General features: G+C 33.3%; 1 protein-coding gene across 1 annotated transcript; it reads left to right on the plus strand.

Moving 5' to 3' along the window:
* Positions 1-10132: 10132 nt before the first annotated feature.
* LOC129757625 (uncharacterized) lies at positions 10133-11306 on the plus strand. Its single transcript, XM_055754897.1, has one exon. The coding sequence runs from the start codon at positions 10410-10412 to the stop codon at positions 11100-11102; it is 693 nt and encodes a 230-aa protein (XP_055610872.1). The 5' UTR covers positions 10133-10409; the 3' UTR covers positions 11103-11306.
* The last annotated feature ends 7721 nt before the right edge of the window (positions 11307-19027 follow it).

Consider the following 19027-nt stretch of genomic DNA (forward strand, 5'->3'; position numbering starts at 1 on the left):
ACATTGCTTTACTCTAATCTGGTTTGTTTTGATCATGGTTTGCTACCAACAACGTCTAGGTAGTGCCCTGCCGAGGTGCATCAGAGGTGAACAACCTCTTGAACCAATGGACCAGTATTGATTCAAAATATTCTCAACGTCTTTTTTATATGATGCAAACCAAACTTATTCAACCGAGATTGTTAGGTACGTCACTAAATAAAAGTCAGGGTTTGTTTTCGTTTAGAAAAATATTAATTTTTTTTTCAATCAACTTGAACTTATTTGCAAACATTCGTTCTTCCAAAAACATGGACATCATTTGCATCACTTTTATTTCCCTAGAAAGGGAAAGTTTTCAAAATCGTCCTACAATGCAGCATAACATTTACCTCGTTTTCATATAAAAATAATTTTTATTCAAACCGGCTGTACGTATTCTTCATAACAATTTAAAAGTCTTTTAGAGCAAAGTATATCACACCAAAAAGAGATACATTTTTTTTAAAATTATGTGGTTCAAATTCACTAATCAAAATGTCATTTTTCTGTACGTATTTTCCAACAGTCTTACCATAATTTAAAATTGCTCTTGAAACCCTCTTGAAACGCTCTTTTTCTCCTGTAATTGGTAAGAAAATATTTTTAACATAACAAATTTGCTGCAATTATGGGAATAACAATAATGTCACAGATTCCCAAGCAAATATTATCTAAAAGTTAACGCTAATTCTTTTTTGTTAGTTTATTTTAAATGTTCCAAAAACATTTCATGAATTAAATTTAAGTGCAATTTGGATATGATTTCTAACGCTAGTTTAGCAAAAAAAATTCTTCTTCTAATATGAATTGTTGTTTACCGAGTGAAAAGACTAAATTTGTCTTCGTTTGGTATAAAAATGTTGAGAAATTTTTTAGGATCAAATAAAAAATAACAATACGGTTTTTGTCAAGAACATAGATTTTATTCGGTAAATTTAATGCTTAGTTTGAATTCAATTATCAACGGAATAAGCATTTTTGTCTATTTTGAAAATAAATAATTAGGGGTGAGTGGGGTGGGACCATTGGGAAACGTGAACCACTCTGAATATCTCTGATATGTGTTGAGATAAAAAATCTTAATCCAATTGTTATCGTGGTCGCTTTGCGTAAGTATACAACTCCCCACCATTTTTAAAAATCTATCAAAAATTACTTATTTTGAAATAGTCAAAACTAAACTTATTTAAAAAAATAAATAAAATTGCCAAATGGTGCGTTAAATATCATTTTTTTTTCTTTTACCTTTTTTCATAAAGCAGTTGTAGGGCGAAGAAAAAAAGTGGCTCATGTTACCCCATTCTCCCATATATTAAAAAATTAAAGCTGATGAGTAAATTTATCGTAAATCTTTATCTTTGGCACGAATATTAATGAAATCATCATCATTTGCTGAGCAATTGTCTTCCTTTTATTAAATTTGCCAACTTGCTATTAGTTATTGATTCAAGGTAAAATAAGGAAAATTGTATTTTAAACTAGCTGACCCGTTGTGCTTTGCTACACCTTCCGGAAATAGATGTAATTTGTAAAAATTTATTAAAATTTAGATTATAGAGACCATTGTTTTAAATCAAACCTCATCATACTTCAGAACCAACAACTTTGAAATGAGAGCTGCAGCTGCAGTTCTGAATAGCAATTTAAAGATGGTATATATTATTACTGATCTCTAAACTCGTTTTTCAAGATCTGAAATTTGAACTCTGTACCCAAAAAAACCTTTTTAAATATCGTCCCTTCTTTGAAAAGCTCTTTATCTTAACCCTCCAAAGCCGTTCGGGTCAATATGACCCGAAGCGCACATTTCAAACATCTTTATCATCATTCCAATATACTGATGAACTGGTAGTTTTGACAGACCAAGTATGTTCTATGAAAATAATGATCAAATTAACGTTAAAAAACTAAAATTTGAGTTTTTGAAATCGGTTCATTGAGAAATAAAATACAGCTAAGCAAAGCCAAATCTGGATGTCATTTTTTTAAAGTAAGACTTTTTTCTACCGGAAGATCTGTCATAGCGGTAAAAACTTTCATTGGACCCCAACATATCTATACATTGTCGGATAGATGGATTCTTGACAATTTCAAACATCAATGAAATAATTAAATACAAAAAAGCTGTCAGAAGTAATGAGTATTTTAAAAATAAAATTAATTTTTCGGACTTTTAACTTTCTGAACCAGTTTCTGAAAACCTGGTAATACATATCGACTTTATTTTGAAATGTTGAGTAATTAGAATAAATTACCTACACAATGAATATAATATCATCAAAATCGGTTAACATTTACAGCCAGGAGAACGAAATCAAATTACAACTCATATTCCCCCGAAACGGATATTTAGCGAACGGCTTTGGAAGGTTAAATTTACATGGGAGCTCTCCCATCTTTTTCAATTTTGTCCCCCATTGCTTGAAGAAGGTAGGCAAATTTAACCGGCTCGATACCCAAACAGCACTTATCATTTGTAATGAAAAATATATTAAATTAGTTATGTATTAAATACAGTGCAAATTTCTTTTTTTTAAATAAATTTACTACGGTAAACATATAAATATTTAAAAAATATAAGTTGCATCACTAAATAAGTTCTCAGCGTTTTTTTTTATTTTTTCTTTGAAAGTCAAATTTTCAAAAATTTAGTTAAAAACAAATTTCTAAGTTTACATTTGTCCCGCATATTGGGGCAAGTGTCAATGCAAAGCTTATTTACAGATGCGTCAGAGTAATGGCTTTAAAATGGATTTAATACGAATTCCTGTTTTTTGTTTTATCAAGTTTCACTGATACCTCTGCAGTATTCCTGCAGTATATATTTATGTTTGTTACTCCACTTTTAACGAATGTTGTTCAAAGGGAATGACCTTCATTTACAAAGACATTTAAGAATTTTCAATATCCGCTGCAGTTTCAACATTCGGAATACCCCTTCTGGTCTTTCCAACATATTGAATCATTTTGAAGATGAATTTCTTAAAAGTTCGACGTTTGCCCTTACCCCACCGTGTAAGTTGACAGGAGGGAATATTGTTTTTAACACTTTAAGGGTAAACTAAAAATTTCTTTTAAAAATTTTGCGTCCAGTTGAATATCGGTTCTAAAGTCTCGCTTTTCAAAAACGAAGCGGATTAAAAGTCTCTTTTATGCAGCCATGTAACAAAAAAACACTTTTCATGTTAAGTACGTACTTGAATTGGTATGTAAGCAAAAAGAACAATGGTTTTTTTCAGAATTATTTAAAATAAGAAGCTCCCATTTTTATTTCTAAATTCGTTTCAGTTGTGTATTTGGGCCGAAGTAACAATTTCTAGAAGAAAACCTAATTTTTAATTTTTTTTTTAACAGAAAAAGTTGAACGTTTGAACATGTTCTAATGTTCCTTGAATGAAAAGTCGAATGCTACCTACATTAACACGAACTAAATATGGAAGTATTTTAGCAAATCTTTCAATTGGTTTTGATTCGATTAATAAAATACCAATCCGTGTCACATCTAGGCGTCATTTATTACCACGTGCTGTGTACAAATCAAATAAGCAAGAAAAAAACACATCTAGGTTGCATATCGCCCCACGTGTTTGAGAAACAGGCGCCTTATTGTTAAATTTTCCAGCAATCAATGAACTTTGGTTACCATCCTCTTGCGACGACGTTTGCTCGCCCATGGAGACGAAAAACAAACCCCTCAAAGAAAATATGCTTGGTTGAGAAATACGCGCCAAAATATTCCTACTGATCAGTATGCTATGCCTGGGTTACTATCCTTTTGCGACGTTGGCCGTGACGCCTCGACCATAGAGACGAAAAACAAACCGCCCAAAGGAAAAAAAAAATCTCAAGAAAATGGATGTCATGACTTTAATTTGTTTCGAAAAACTACAAATTTTGTATGGAAGCATCTCCTTCCTTAAGTCGGATGGAGTTTTGACTATTACAGAAACCATCCCCGGCCTCAAAAACCCTCAGATGCCAGTTTTGACGATGATCGGTTCAGTAGTTTCCGAGTCTATAGGGAACAGACAGACAGACAAACATTCATTTTTATATATATAGATAAGAGAAAACTTCAATTTTACGTCTCTGACAATGGTATTGCACATATCCATTTGAAAAAAAAAAAACACATTGAATTCTAAAACTTCAGGAACTTGTGGAATAGGTCCAAACTAAAACACTCGAAGTACCGTAAACTGGGGGAACTTTGATCACCGTGGTAACTTTGATCAACATGAAATTTTTGCAGATAATCATGATTAACTACGTAAAAAGTTAAAATATCTGAAAACTGTTTACTACGTTTGAAAGCCTATAAATTGAGTTACAAATAAGCGTAGTTTGGTTTTTAAAAGAAGATTTTTAATATTACTTGAAATGTAATTTTAAAATCTTAAAATATTAGGCTTTTCGATGGCTCACAAACAAACATCTCTCCTAATGAAATTTAAGCTTTTAGGGGCAAATTGGTGGTTTTATGTGAAAATTCAACTTTTTTCTTTGTTTATGTTTATTTTTAATGTTATTTGTATGGTCATTTGGTGATAATTTTTGAATATTAAAAAAAAAACGATGATTTTCCATGAGAAAGCCCGTTTAGTAAAACTAACTAAATTCAATTTGAAGAAAAAAAAAGAACACTGAAAAAACGTTCAAAAAATCAGTTAAGTTCTAACAAAAATTACTGTGAATAATGTTTATGCCTTGTGTGCTAAATGGCACCATAAAAATAATTTTGAAGATGTTGAGATACGTTACAACCATAATGATCAAAGTTACCCCGAAACTTGAAATCTGGTTTTGGGACAAACATCAATTTATAACCACCACATGTCGTTTGAACTTACTGCAATCAATGATAATGTTTTAACTCCTCACTTCAGTAAGTGTTTTAAAACTTTAAGGTATTACGAAAAAGCAACCACTTCCAAAATTTTCAAAAATGAATGAAAAAAAAATGATCAAAGTTCCCCCAGTTTACGGTACATATTTGAACAAGTCATCAACATATCAACTGTTTCCGTTTTATTGACTAATATTTTATGATAACTCACGAGGAAATAGACATTGCCTTGATGGTGGTGCACGCATTTTCATTTCACCATCTGTGGAAATTTTTATTTTGTTGATTTATATAGTGAAATTTATTGAAATGTCATCATAAATGTCTTTATTCAAATAACTTGAAGATATGTTTTACCAGAAATATGAAATTTAATGTCATAGGGAGTGCAGCTATATAATATGCTTGTTAAAAAAATGTGTGCCAAAAATCACCATTTTCGAAATATTTTGCAAATTTATTGCGCAATTATTTGATTAGAAATAAGTTTTCTTGGAGCCTCATTTCATGGTGTTTATTCACACAATATTACCCTAAAAAGAATATTAACGCCAAAGAATACTGTCAAACGGGGCATCATGAAACAGCGGGCTTAGCTGCAATATTTGTATACAACAGCCCTGTTTTATTTTTTAATTTTATATATTTCACCTGTTCATGACTACAAAATTATGTTGAAATAATTTCTCACATCTTGAGCTATAGTATTTTCCAATTTTTCATTTAAAACTACAAAAAATATCCAAGAAATTATCCAAATTTCAACATTTTCGGATGCCGTAAAAAACATTACCCAGTACGACGAATTGGTTTAATGATATCACCGACGAACTTTATACTTTTACTTTTTACTTTACACCAATTTTTTTTAAATAAATCTTTTTATAATTCAGCTTACTGCCTGGGGTAACATGCAACAAAAACTAATCGAAGAGACACCTTGTAAATCTCGATTCCATGTGCTGAAATATAATTGTTGTGCATCACGCGTTTAGAATAAGGTTGCCAGAATTTTTTGCACTCCCATCCGGGCCTAGCAATTCCGGGCATTCTTCAAAAAAACCTGGCAAAATCCGGGCATGAATTTCAATTTTTCAAATCCAAAAACCGGGCAAAAACCGGGCAAAATTTAGGTGTTATTATATATAAAAGCAAAGAAAAATGCAAAAAAAAATGAAATCAATATTTTATTAATGTAATTGCACACTTCCAAAAAGTTTTTGATACACTTAAATATTTAAAGGTTTATAAAAGTAAATCAGCGAAATCATTTGAAACAACTGCTAAAAAATTTCCATACCGTTAATCGATTTTGCTGAAACTTACTCAAAAACATTGATTTTTTTTGGTTTTTGTGAAAAAATCCGGGCAATATCCGGACTTTTTTCACGATATCCGGGCAACCGGGCCAGACCGGACTTTCTCGAAACTTTGCATCAAATATCCGGGCAAACCCGGATAAATCCGGGCAAACCCGGATAAATCCGGGCAATCTGGCAAGCTTAGTTTAGAACATTGAAATTTCACTCATCCAAAAATTTATTTTTATGATTTTAGCTAGTACATTTTTTTGTAGTATTTCTTTACCCCTAAATGTATGCAGCATCCTTATCTTCAGAAAAAATGTCAAAATTAAATCCAACAGATCCAAAAATTACTGCAATTGGTGTTTTCATGAGTAATGGCTTTTATCACATCAAAATTTAACCAAAAATTAACAATTTAAATAAGTTTTCGTGAGATTTTTCATTAAAAAAGTTTGTTGCAAGTTACCCCATTTTCCAAGCATATTAAAAATCGCATGTTTTTTCAAATTAAAAATAACTGACGAAACCAACAATTTTTCTGACTACGTTAATTTGATGAGCCACTAACGTTAAAGCTTTTGATTAAATATCTGTGGACGTAGGGTTTTTAGAAGCCATTGAAGTTTAAAAGTGTTGCATGTTGCCCCAGTTGACGGTATCTTCTGAAAAAGTATCATATAACTTCTCTATCAATCATATTTAAAGTTCTTTTTAAATGTGATCTATTTTAAACCTTTTAAGAAAGAAAGATCAATTTTATTGCAACAAATACTAGGGTAATTTCTTCAGACCTTCGGCTTGTTTTGATGTTTGAAAGATTGACTACAACATAGAATACAGGAGACTAGGACAAACTTTTCAATTGGTTACATTATTTATAATTGTATTTTAAATGTTTATATTTTCACAGGCTTCCAAAAGATACAATTTTGTGTTTTTCTGTTGTCCATTTTTTAATCATTGTCATCCTCGTGAACATTCTCATAGTTTAATTTAAATTTAATTGAGTGATTAAGATTTTCTGTCCTTGTTTTGGAGACCCGTGTCTGTTTAAAGATTTTTCTATAATTTTTGAGTTCGATGCTGAATCCGATATCTGTTTTAGTTTTTAAATTAAAAAATAAAAATAAAATAAAGAAAAAAGACTGAATGTATGAAACAGAGAGTAAGAAACTGCGTTTTGAACATTTTAATTTTCATTCTGAATTTTGGTTCAATTAATGATGATTATGATGAAGAAAGATAATTCTAACAAAAATGATACCAATTAAAATAGGATAACTTATCCTACCAAATCCCACTTTCTGGAGTCCCTATTACCTAAACCTTGGCCAGTTTAAACTTGGAAGATCTTTGAGCGCCACCTTGTAACAAAATTTTAGTGAGATGCAGGGTCCTAAGATCGCCCCATCCTAAAAATCAGAGCTTTAGGATCGATTCCTAAGAGATCGATTTTTCTCGATTTTTAACAAGAGGGAGCCGCGTTTTGTTATTAAAAAAAGCATATAGGGACATCAAATTCAAAAACCTTTTTTTACCTAAGAGTAAGAAAAAGTGATTTTCATCGTTCATATGTATTCATAACATCTAAATCTACAAATTTACATACACATATCTGTCTGTTCCCTATAGGTTGCCAGAATTTTTTCAGTACGAATCCGGGCCGGACAAATCCGGGCTATTCTATCGAAAAACCTGGAAAAATCCAGTCATTTGGTTTCGACATTCTAAACCAAAAATCCGGGCAATATCCGGGCGAACTCATCCAGGTCAAAACTCAGGAAAAGCTCAACAAAAATGAAAAAAACCTGAAAAAAATGCTCATCAAAATTTATAAGCAGTTTTTATATCGTATTTTAGGCTTCCAAAAAACAATCCATGTTTTACTTTAAGTTGCTCAAAAAATCTTGTTTGGACGCATAAATAAGAAAAAAATACATCACATTTTTTTTCGTTCGATTTGGCAAATAAGGGGAATAAATCCGGGCAAAACAAGGGCTTTTTTTTAATGAAATCTAGGCAACCGGTCTGGATTGGACTTTTCCAGACAAACCGAACTAAAACCAATCTGGCAATCTAGCAAGCTATAGACTAACAAATCACTGAATCGATCAACGTCAAATTTGATGTATGACCAATGCCAGTACCGGGAATGGTTTTTCAAATAGTTGCAGAGCCCTCCGACTTGGAAGAGTGGGGGGGCTCCCCTACAAAAATAACATAGTATATGACCCTATCTGATTAATTTACAAGTGATTCTCATCCAATTTTTTACACAAACTTGTTTCTGTTTCATTCTGTTGGTTGGCAGGTTTTGCTATATTTGGATGAGAATGTTTAGTAAAAAAATCCCTTCGTCAGAAAATTGGGGGATCCCTTACAAATTCATTGTGAAGTGGTATAGAACTCGATCGATGATTATGAGATATGAAGTTTTGATGTCGTAATATTATTTAAACTGTTATCTAATCGTTTTCTCAAAGGGAGGCTTTCATAAAAAAATAAATAGAAATAAGATAAATTCAAAAGACTCTTTTAAAAAAACTATAATCATAAGCGTTTTGTCTTCTCAAGATTTATTGATTTGGCAAATAACTTTGGCCAAAATCAAATTGTATGTTGTATTGAAAGATTCTTCTTTATTCTGAAGTTTCATTTTTTTAACTTTAGTGAAAAAACTACTTTATTGAAAACTAACATAGCAAATAACCCAAATTTAGAATGGTATGGTAAATATTTGAATACGAGGAATTATTTTATGATTATTTGGTTCCCTTAATAAATTCTTCCATAGGGAAAATGGAAAGGGGGAGAGGGGGGCTTTCATACAGTTTTTTACATAATTCGAGTACTGATCAAGCAATTGGAACCAAATCTGGCAGGAGTCTGAGTAGGAGAAATATTTCTATGATGATTTGGGACCTATCCATACGGAGGGAAGATGGAAAGGGAAAAAGGCTCTCATGCAATTCCTTTTATACTCATACATGGCATCCATCTTTTTCTTCCAAAGGGAAGACGAGAGGAAGAGTGAGGCTTTTTTATACAGGCATTAAAAAACTAATCTAGCATATAACGCCAAATGATTCATGTGATGCTAATTAGTTACCAAAAAAATATCTAAGATAATTCGAAGCCTGCTCTAAATTTTACAGGGAATAGGAGAAGAGTTTCATATAAGTAAAACAGTTTGGCATCACAAAAGTTTTTTTGAAGCAAATAAAGGCAGAAAATGAATTTAAGATTTTAATCAATGATTGAAAAGACAAACTTCAGATAAGGTTTTGAAACCAAAAAAAACATTAGAGAACATTGGAACTAATCTTATTAGTATTGCAGTTCGAAGCTGAATGTGCAGCTTCCATTTCCTTTGAACAATTTTGAAATTCGAATTTGACATACTGATAAAAATAAAAATATTTTTATAATGCGTTGCAAAGCACACAAATTGAATAGATAACTATGTTCGGCAACACTGCCATCCAGAGGCCCTCATGCTCCTGATCATCGACGGACGGAAAGGGACATATGCTCGATTTGTTTCCCTTACTGCGCAGTGCGCATAATATATCCCTCCGTCAATTATCTTGCGCACGACCGCTTTCCCAATTCTCCCTTTTTATTTTGTTCATTTTTTTTCTTTTTCAAGTTATGCTGCTTGCAGCCCTCTGCCATGTGCCGTTTTTCGACCAATAGGAACCGAGGGACGACGTACGACGATACGACGGCAGTTGTAAATCGAGACCTAGTTGGTAGCACCTTTCGTGTTTCCAGCCGGCCGGCCGGCGTGCGCGTACGCATCAACATACTACGCAGGGAACCTGTAACGGTTGGAAGGCGGAGAGGAGGACGAGGATGACGAACGACAACAACAACAAAACAGAAACAAAGCCGATCTCGCCGGAGAAGCGTGCGGCCAACCGACAGCAACCGAAAAGTAAGCAGCAGGGAGCGCACAGGTTCAATTATGCGCGTCCGACAACCGGGATCATCAGTTCAGGTAGTGCCGCTCGCGAGGCAACACGTGAATCCTGGAAACTGCTCTTGATTGATTGGAACAAGTTGCGTTTTGGAAAAGTGTTTACTAAAAAAAATTGTTCTCTGAAAAGTTTGTGGTGAACTTTTGTTGAACATGTGTGGACTTTAACAATGGAAAACTGAGTATTACTTTCTAGTGCTTTAGTGTATAAGGACTATCATCCAAAGACCCCCAAATCTAGTGTAAGCTTGTCACAATGCCAAAAACCGTCCCAAAGAGTGCGAACGTAAATCATGATCTCGCAGGTGGTCCGGGGCCACGTGGTGGAGACTCGGACCCAGTAGTCCCATCACCAAATAACAGAACCGGAACCGGAAGATCCGGTCTCAAACGTAACCGCAGGGAGCTGGAACCAAATGAGGAAACCACTGATCGCAGACAGCCGGAAGGTGGATCCTCCCCCAAAAGACGACCAAATCATTCCGATGAACCATATCGCCAAAGAAGACCGGACCAAGGAATAATACCTCCAGCAGCAGTAGTACCCCCATCCCAAAACAACTTCAGAATCAACCTCGCAGTACCGAATCACCATCAGCATCCTCCCTCGCCGCCGATTTCGCCGCCTAGCGCCGAAGATCCTCGATCCAACTTCCTACTGCAAGCCCTTCGAAGAATCCAGGAGCTGCAGGACGAAATCGAGTTCCTGGAAAACGATCCCTACGCCGAGGATGCTGACGACAACTCCTCGGACGATAGTGATGAATTTGTTGAACTGCAGCCGGAAATGATCGTAGGGCGCCAGGCTGAAGCTGTAGGGTTTGCCGTTTGCGCCCGAGAAACGATGGCGTTCCTGGAAAGGGAAGGAGTTGCCGCCGATTCACCGATGATGGCCACCCTTAGGAATCGACTTATCGGTCGATGTGAGCGGAATATGACCCAAGTCTAATAGAGTGATTCGGATAGTCACTTTTCCGAAGCAGAGTGTGGGTGAATGTATGTTGGGTGAAGCAATTCTAGTCAGAATTATAGAGTGTAAGGTCAAGCTGTTTTCCATCTCAGTTCGCAGATGGAAGTTCATTCTAGTCACCCCTTTCGTTGTGTCTCATCAACGAACTACTTAGCTTTGTAAGAAAACCAAAGTGTATTAATTGGGAACCAAATATAAAGTTTAAGAAACTTATGCATTGACGAATCTTGTTATTTGACGAACTATGAAGAAGACCCTTGAAAACACTTGAACTGAAGTTTGAACTTGAGGTAAGTTAAACATGATCTTATGACAAGAGTAACAATACTGAGAAAAACGACAAATTTTAAAATTTTAAAATATTTTACAAAATGACAGTTGCAATATTTTCAACCATTTTTTGTTGTTTTCGTCATATTTGGTTTATTTAGGCTGACATTTTTTTTTTAAATTGTTGAACAGTTTCTTAGTTTACGAGTTTCTCAATAAATAAGAAATTGTCCCTATTCACCCCACTTGGTGGGTGAACAAAAATTAATGTTTAAAAATCGAAAACTCTTTCATGATTATTATTTTTCTTTGGTTATCTAAAACAAATTAGGTGATGAAAGAACAGCATTTGACAGAAATATAACGAAAATAGTCCAAAAATTGTCCCGATTCACCCCATTTTAAGAACCGTTAAATCGGATAAAAAGAAACAGTTTTTGGATATTTACATTTATAATATTTCTGTCCATCTTAGCAAAGCAGATGAAGATATATTCATAAAATTTTAATAATAAAATACACCCAAGTCATTCCCTGTCAAGTAAATACAGCGAAAAAAATCTTTCCAAAAATCGCCAAACGTGGCCGATAGATTCGCTAAGATCTACAATACAAATCCTGAATTTTTGAGAACTACCCAACCATCCCTCGTTCCTGAACCCTCCCTTCGTTTTTCACGATTCTCAAAACAGTTAAAACATTTTCAAAATGCAATATCTTATAAGTCATAGACATATGACAAAATACTCGTTGTAAAGACTTTATGAAAATCTTTAATCAATCTTAAGTTAAAACGTTAGTTTTCTAGAGGAAAGTATATTATTATTTTCAATTTATTGACTTTATCGTATTTTTTAGACAATTTCACGTGAGAACCAATCAAAATCATTATATAATATTTCTAGTTTCCGACATGTTAACCCTTTATTGCATGACTTTTTTAAATGAGAATAGCTGCTATTGATTCAGTGAAATAATTACATTTTAACTCGCAAAACACAACGCTTTAAGTCGTTATTTTGAGTATTATAAAAGTAATGGCACATCAAAGTTGAAAAATAATTTTAAAAATTCTGAATTAATTTTTAAACTGCGACCCAGAGATGGGTCTTGACTCAAACATTCAGTCAGCGAAACTTTTTTTGTAGAGAAATGAATCCAACTTAGATGAAATTTCAGGGACTAGATAAGAGAAAATCGATGTTGAAAAACATGCGAAAAAAATTTCGCCTTGTCTTCCAGTAGGACTTGAACCCACATCCTGCGCCTCTCCGGGGCCCATGTACTAACATTCTACTACAGGAGACCAACCTGGCGTACGACAAGGCGAAATTTTTTTCGCATGTTTTACAACATCGATTTTCTCTTATCTAGTCCCTGAAATTTCATCTAAGTTGGATTCATTTCTCTACAAAAAAAATTCTGAAATAATTTCAATACGATTTTGCAAATTTCTTCCAAACCTTGTTAGTAGAGTCAGATGAGTGAGTGTGATTGATTGAGATTAAAAAATATTGTAGAATTTGCATATCTGAAGAAATAATAACGATTATCCAAGAACTCCTTTTTTCAAAAAAAAAAAAAAAAAAAAGGAATTTAATTTATGTAATTTTCCTGCATACTTTGTACGATATCGCTCACATACAGTAAAAAATCGTAACAAAAATACCATTAGCCAATATCTGTTTATCTTTAGAATATGTTTTCTTAGTATTTCACTTAAAAATATCCAAGCGTTTCCGAGATATTTGGATTTTGATTAGTGTTGTTTTAAAACTACTCTCTGCATTAAAGGGATAAAGATTTATTTTAATTTTTTTTTTGTACTAAGTACATACTAAGTGAACCTCTGCTGTCCGTCAGGGTGGTTGTAAAATATAACTCCAGAATTGCTAATTGACATGCCCAGAAGACTCCAAGCAATTTTCAACTTATTTGGTAAAAACTTTAAGGAAGACATCCCAGAGCTCAAATTCGTATGAAATTTAGAAACCTTTTATTTTAGCAAAATTCAACGAATAACCAATATGGTTTTCATTAACGTATGACAACACCTCTACAAATATGGTTGACTGAATGTTAACGTCATTTTCAACAAGTTCGTTGAAATCCGTTAGATGATTCGACCTTAGACAAAAAAATTATTAAGCTTCGAAGGAAGGTTTTTCCGTAGAAAATGTAAGCTAATTTTATTGCTCTATTAGTCTCATTCAAAAATGCTCTCATCTTTGCTCTCTCACGATCAATTTCATAGTCAGAACAGCAAAAGTGATTTTATATTTGCTTTTTTGTAACTCAGTAGTAGTTTTGAAAAGTTTTTGATTCTCATACAAAATTTAAAAAACGGGCAATTGATGTACAAATTTATAATATTTTCGATGCCGTGAGAAACTTTACCCAGTATGACGGATTGGCTTAATGATATCACCTACAAACTTTATATTACTTTTATTATCCATTAACAACACTGTTAGTGTAAGAATATTTTCAGGACAATCTCCAAGTTTTTTAAAACAAAAATTTTTATAACTCAGTTACCAGTCTTGGGGTAAAATGCATCAAAATGCAAATCAAAGATTCACTTTTGAAATCTCGTTTCAATATGGAATATGATTATTTTGCATCACGCGTTTGTTCATTTCAAAATGTCATCCATCAAAACATTAATTCTTTTAATTTTTTTTAAATTGATTTTTTTGTAGTACCCCTAAATGTATGCAGCACTGCGCCGTAGGAAAAATCGCTTCATGGAAGGGGTGGGGTGGGGTTGTTTGGGGACTGATTTATTTCTATGATTTTTGGCTCAAACAACGCATGATATTTAACTTACTTTTTCGATCTCTATCTATTTTTAAAGCAATCGATCTCATTCTGCAATCTGTTACTAATTTTTAGTTTAAGCTAGAAATATAAACAGTGCAAAAACAAATCCAATCTTGGTTACTTAAACCTACTGGATTGAGCCGTTTCAAATAAATTCAAAAAAAGCATGAACTGAAAAAACCTATTTTTTTAACTTCATGTTCTAAGTTTTGTGTTCTTTGACATTATTTGTTTTTCATATTAAACATGAAGAAACTTTTTAAAAAAACGTCCAAAAAATTTTAAAAATTAATTTGTATAATGAAACTTTCAGAAACAAACTAGGGAACTTACTTTCATCGATGGTTGAAATCTTTGCATTTGCTGAAGAATCTCGGAGATTTGAGTTATTTGATTTGTTTATATCTAGTAACATAAATCTACCAAACTCTTGAGTAAATTTTCAAAAGATAAAGAAATGAAAATTTTACGATGCAAATTTGATTCTACATTAAAAAATATGGCATGCTCTGCAGAAATTCATGAAATTCTGATTTTATATCGATTTCATAAATCGAATTTTGTTGATTATTTTTGAAAAATACAAATCAGTTTTTTTCTTTCACTAATACATGAAAAAAAAAACCCAAATATATTTGTTATTTTCGGCTGATTTGTGTACACAAATTTGCTGTGATTCAAAATTTTAAATTTCAAAATTGAATTAACTAACTATTAAAATTGTAAGTCCACGGTCTCCTGCTATTTGAATTCCTTCACGAAATAGTAATCTTGATTTTTTTTTAAACTAAACTTATTTTGAATAATATTTCTGAAGCTAAATTTTGAACCATAATTCAAAATTTTAATTTTGAATTCGTTTCCGAATTTTGATACAATTTCTGAAATTTACCTACAAAAAAAAAACAATTTCTGTATAAAAATTCCAGGCAAGAATTTTAAATATGAGCCAAGAAGTTAAACTTGTTTCAGGGTCGTCAATCAAGAATCTTTAAATCGAATTCTTATGCTTTGGGTTTGAATTTGAATTTATTTTTTAAATTTCTCATATTGAATCCAACTTGTAAATTTGAATCAAAACATTAATTTAGAACGATCAATCTGAATCTGAGTTTTCAAGATAAGATCGTAATCTTCATGATAATTATGTTTAAGAAATTCCAATTTGAATGGTGAACAAAAAAGTCAGTTGGTTGGTTTATGGTTTCTAGTTTTCTTTTTTTTATATATATTCAGAGAACTATTTGAACCAGATTGCAAAACAGTTTTTCATTTCCAATTTCCAATGAAGATTCGAACTGAAAATCAAGAATCCCAAACTGTATACAGAATCTGAAAAATGAAAACATAAATACAATTCTGGGGCTTGTGATATAGCTCAGGTGTCAAGTCAGTTGCTCCCTGAGCCGATGTCCGTGAGTTCGAGGTCAAGAGTAAACATCGATCACAGTTGTACGGGATAAGTTTTTCAATGACTGTCAGCCAACTGCATGTCGCGAATGACATAAAGATGTTTAAACAACTATAATCGAAACAAAAAAAAAATACAATTCAGATTTTGATAATATGGAATAAAAACCTTCAAAACAAATAAAAGTATCTAATTTAAAATTTAATATTCCGAACAGAATTTCTATCAACGAGTAAAAATCAGGCTTCGGACGACTCCTGAGGAGCCGCTCATAAGTGCAAGAGCGAAGCTTCTCTAAGAGGTGTGGAACCCACACTCTTTGTGAGCGGTTAGCCACACATTCTCTGCTCATGCTTCCGAAAAATAACTGTTCGGCACTCACTTACTTGAGTGATGTGTGCTCCATCGGTGTTGCTCTCGGAGTATGCTCTTAGTGTTCACACTTAGGGAAGTCGGGTGTGTTTTTAGAAAAAGCATTCTTTCCATCTAGCACATCACATAGCACATCACATAACAAAAAACAACGGTCCTAGATTAAAGCCTTTAAGCGGTGCTGGGCAGGAGTGTTATGCAGAAATTTAAATTCGAATGCTTTTTGAATAGTTATGTACAAGTTAGATTATTTACATTCATTTAATAATGATATTGTGTTATGCTGGTTTAACATATTCTAAAGCCTAGCCCACACTCGGCAACTTGAAGTACGATTTCGATTGCTGAGACTTATTTATGTTTACATCTTGGTTGCTAAAGGTCTCCCATACTTGTCGGGAGACTAGAGACGGCAATCTCATCAAATGTAAACATAAACAAGTCTAAACACTAGGAGGCTTAAGCCTAGTCCACACTAGGAGACGGTTCGTCTCGAGACATTTTCTTCTGGAGACACTGAGACCGTCTCAGGTTTCCAACAACAACAACAGATAACGAAGTTCGTCTCGTAACAAAAATCGCAGTTTATGTTGCCTAGTGTGGACTAGGCTTTAGGATTAACGGGAGTTTGTAAATTGATTGTTTTGGGTGATGGATAAGTTGATCGGTTCGTTTGGTGGATGTCAGATTGCCTTACAAAGTTTTTGTTTTTCATTCAAGAACTTGGTCGAAACTTGCCGACCAAAAAAATCACTTCAACCGAAAAAGACAATTAACGAACGCCCCATTAGAACTTGTGATCCTTTTTGTTTCAAATAAAATATCATTTGAATTATTTTTTAAGTCAAATGAATATCTCGCAAACAAAATACCTGATTATAATTTGGCATTTCTGAAACATGTTGTACCTATCTACCTTTTTCTGTTCTCATTTTTGCTATTTTTTACTTATTGCATTTGCTGAAACAAACCTGCATACATATTTACCTATAACGCTCAACTGAATAAGACAGGCGACGGTTGCGCTATTTAGTTTCTGCACTGTGCTGCATGTACTGTCCGGTAGACTCGGAACATGTTTTAAATCTTCCGAACAACAACTGTGCAGCAAACAAAAAAACAACGCACCGTCACCTCATGTGGACTAGAAGAAGGAAGTAACTTTAAGGTAGCTTTTCGCTTCCATCGCCTGTTTGATATGAATGCTTTAGAGCTAGAAGGGTATAAGTGCGTAAATTGTACTTTCGCAAAAACTTGCTCTAACAGTTTTCAATATGCGCGGTTTTCTATACATTTTTCGAAGAGTTATAGTATTCATTCTCGATCACGAAAGTTTAGAAATACAAAAATAAACCAAGAAACTTTCACCGATTAAAGAATAAAATATGAAGTTTTTTCTATAATATGATATCAATATTGAAAATTTTTATACTTGTACCCCTCTGGCTTTGAGGGCTTCAACTATTAAATTTTCATCATAGTAGTCGCTGCGTTTTGCGCATCTCGATAGAATCAGTATCAATAGAAACTTATGCGATATTTTGGTTTGATTTTTTTTCTCGGTACTTCGGTCTGGCTGTAAATCACACCGTTAAGATTTTCGTGATTTGAAAGTTTGTGATTGCAAATACGGGCGCTTGAAAACCAATTGGATGTCTCAACGAAATATTGGTGCTGATTTTGTAAGGATGATGTTCAGCAGCAACAGTACCACACAAAGCCTCAAGCATATCAGTTTATAGTGTGCAGACCTGACTTGTTGAAATAAAAAGTGATAATGATTTAAAATTAATACAGTATTATTTCTTGACTGGTTGATTGGTATGACATATTTTCGACGAAAAACAAAGCAAAAAAAAGTTCGTGTAGTTGTTGTTGCATTTTCCTCAACTATGTATGTATTCGTATGAGCTTCAGGTGTTGATAGTCAGTTTTAGAATTTTGATGTGATCGCAGACAACTAATATGATTTTTCATTGAAGAGGAGATTTTTGTCATGATTGATAAACGATAATGAGGATTAATTTATTTTATTCAAACAAAATCAAATAGTAACGATATTGAAAAAGGTATTAGAATAAACAAGAAAAAAATAGTAAAAGCAGAAGATATAAAAATGAAGTTAAAATAAAGTAACACTTAAATATATTATACTAAAAATCAATTTTGAAATCATGTCTTTGAGTTACATCGTAGTTCGCTTTAACAAACAAAAGGGTCTCCAACTTCATCGGTCCCAGATTTTGTCTATTGATTGTTAAAATCTGTCTAAGACTATTGAAACATCTTTCGACGCTAACTTGTGTACAAGGTAACTGCAAAGCTGTAAGGCATAATGAAGCCAATTCTGCATCAACTTTCTTTTGCCTTATCCACCAATTAATAATATCTTCCTGCAGCTGTAATGACGGTTCCAGTCCAATCCTACGAATTCGGTTCTCAATATTGTCTTGAACTGATTTTGACTTCGAATTTGCTTTCAAAAGTCTTTCAACTCTGGTCAGATTCGTGGATGTAGAACATGATGGTACGGCGGGTTCACCAGATGCGGGGCATGATATTGAGCTGTTGTTTATTTTATTTAATGTTTTCCAGGTCGATATAAGATGTTGCTAAAAAAAAAAGAACGTTTGTTAGTTAGATGAATTATTTTCAGGAAGTTTACTTACAATGGCTCGTTCTTTTTTTGTCGGAGATAAAACAGGTGGGTCGAAAGATTGAAGGCGAAGGTCAACATAGATTGCTGCTAAGAATGCGTCGTTTTCTAGCCACAGACTTTGTCGGTTGTATAATGCCTCCTTCAGTTGATTTGCTATGACAGATCCAATGTCTTCCAACTCCAATACACATTCGGTCCAATGAAGAAAGAATGAACCGCAAACCAATGCTTCTTCCTGAATTTTCTTCGTCAGAATATACACTGGCTTTGTTGCATCAACAAACTTTTCCACAGATTCCCAGAATTTTGGCCCGAATGGTTTCCGATGGTCGCATGACAGCAATTCATTAATAAATAGCTTTCCTGCTA

This window comes from Uranotaenia lowii, chromosome 3 (genome assembly GCF_029784155.1).
Source record: "Uranotaenia lowii strain MFRU-FL chromosome 3, ASM2978415v1, whole genome shotgun sequence".
In the NCBI taxonomy this organism is placed as follows: domain Eukaryota; kingdom Metazoa; phylum Arthropoda; class Insecta; order Diptera; family Culicidae; genus Uranotaenia; species Uranotaenia lowii.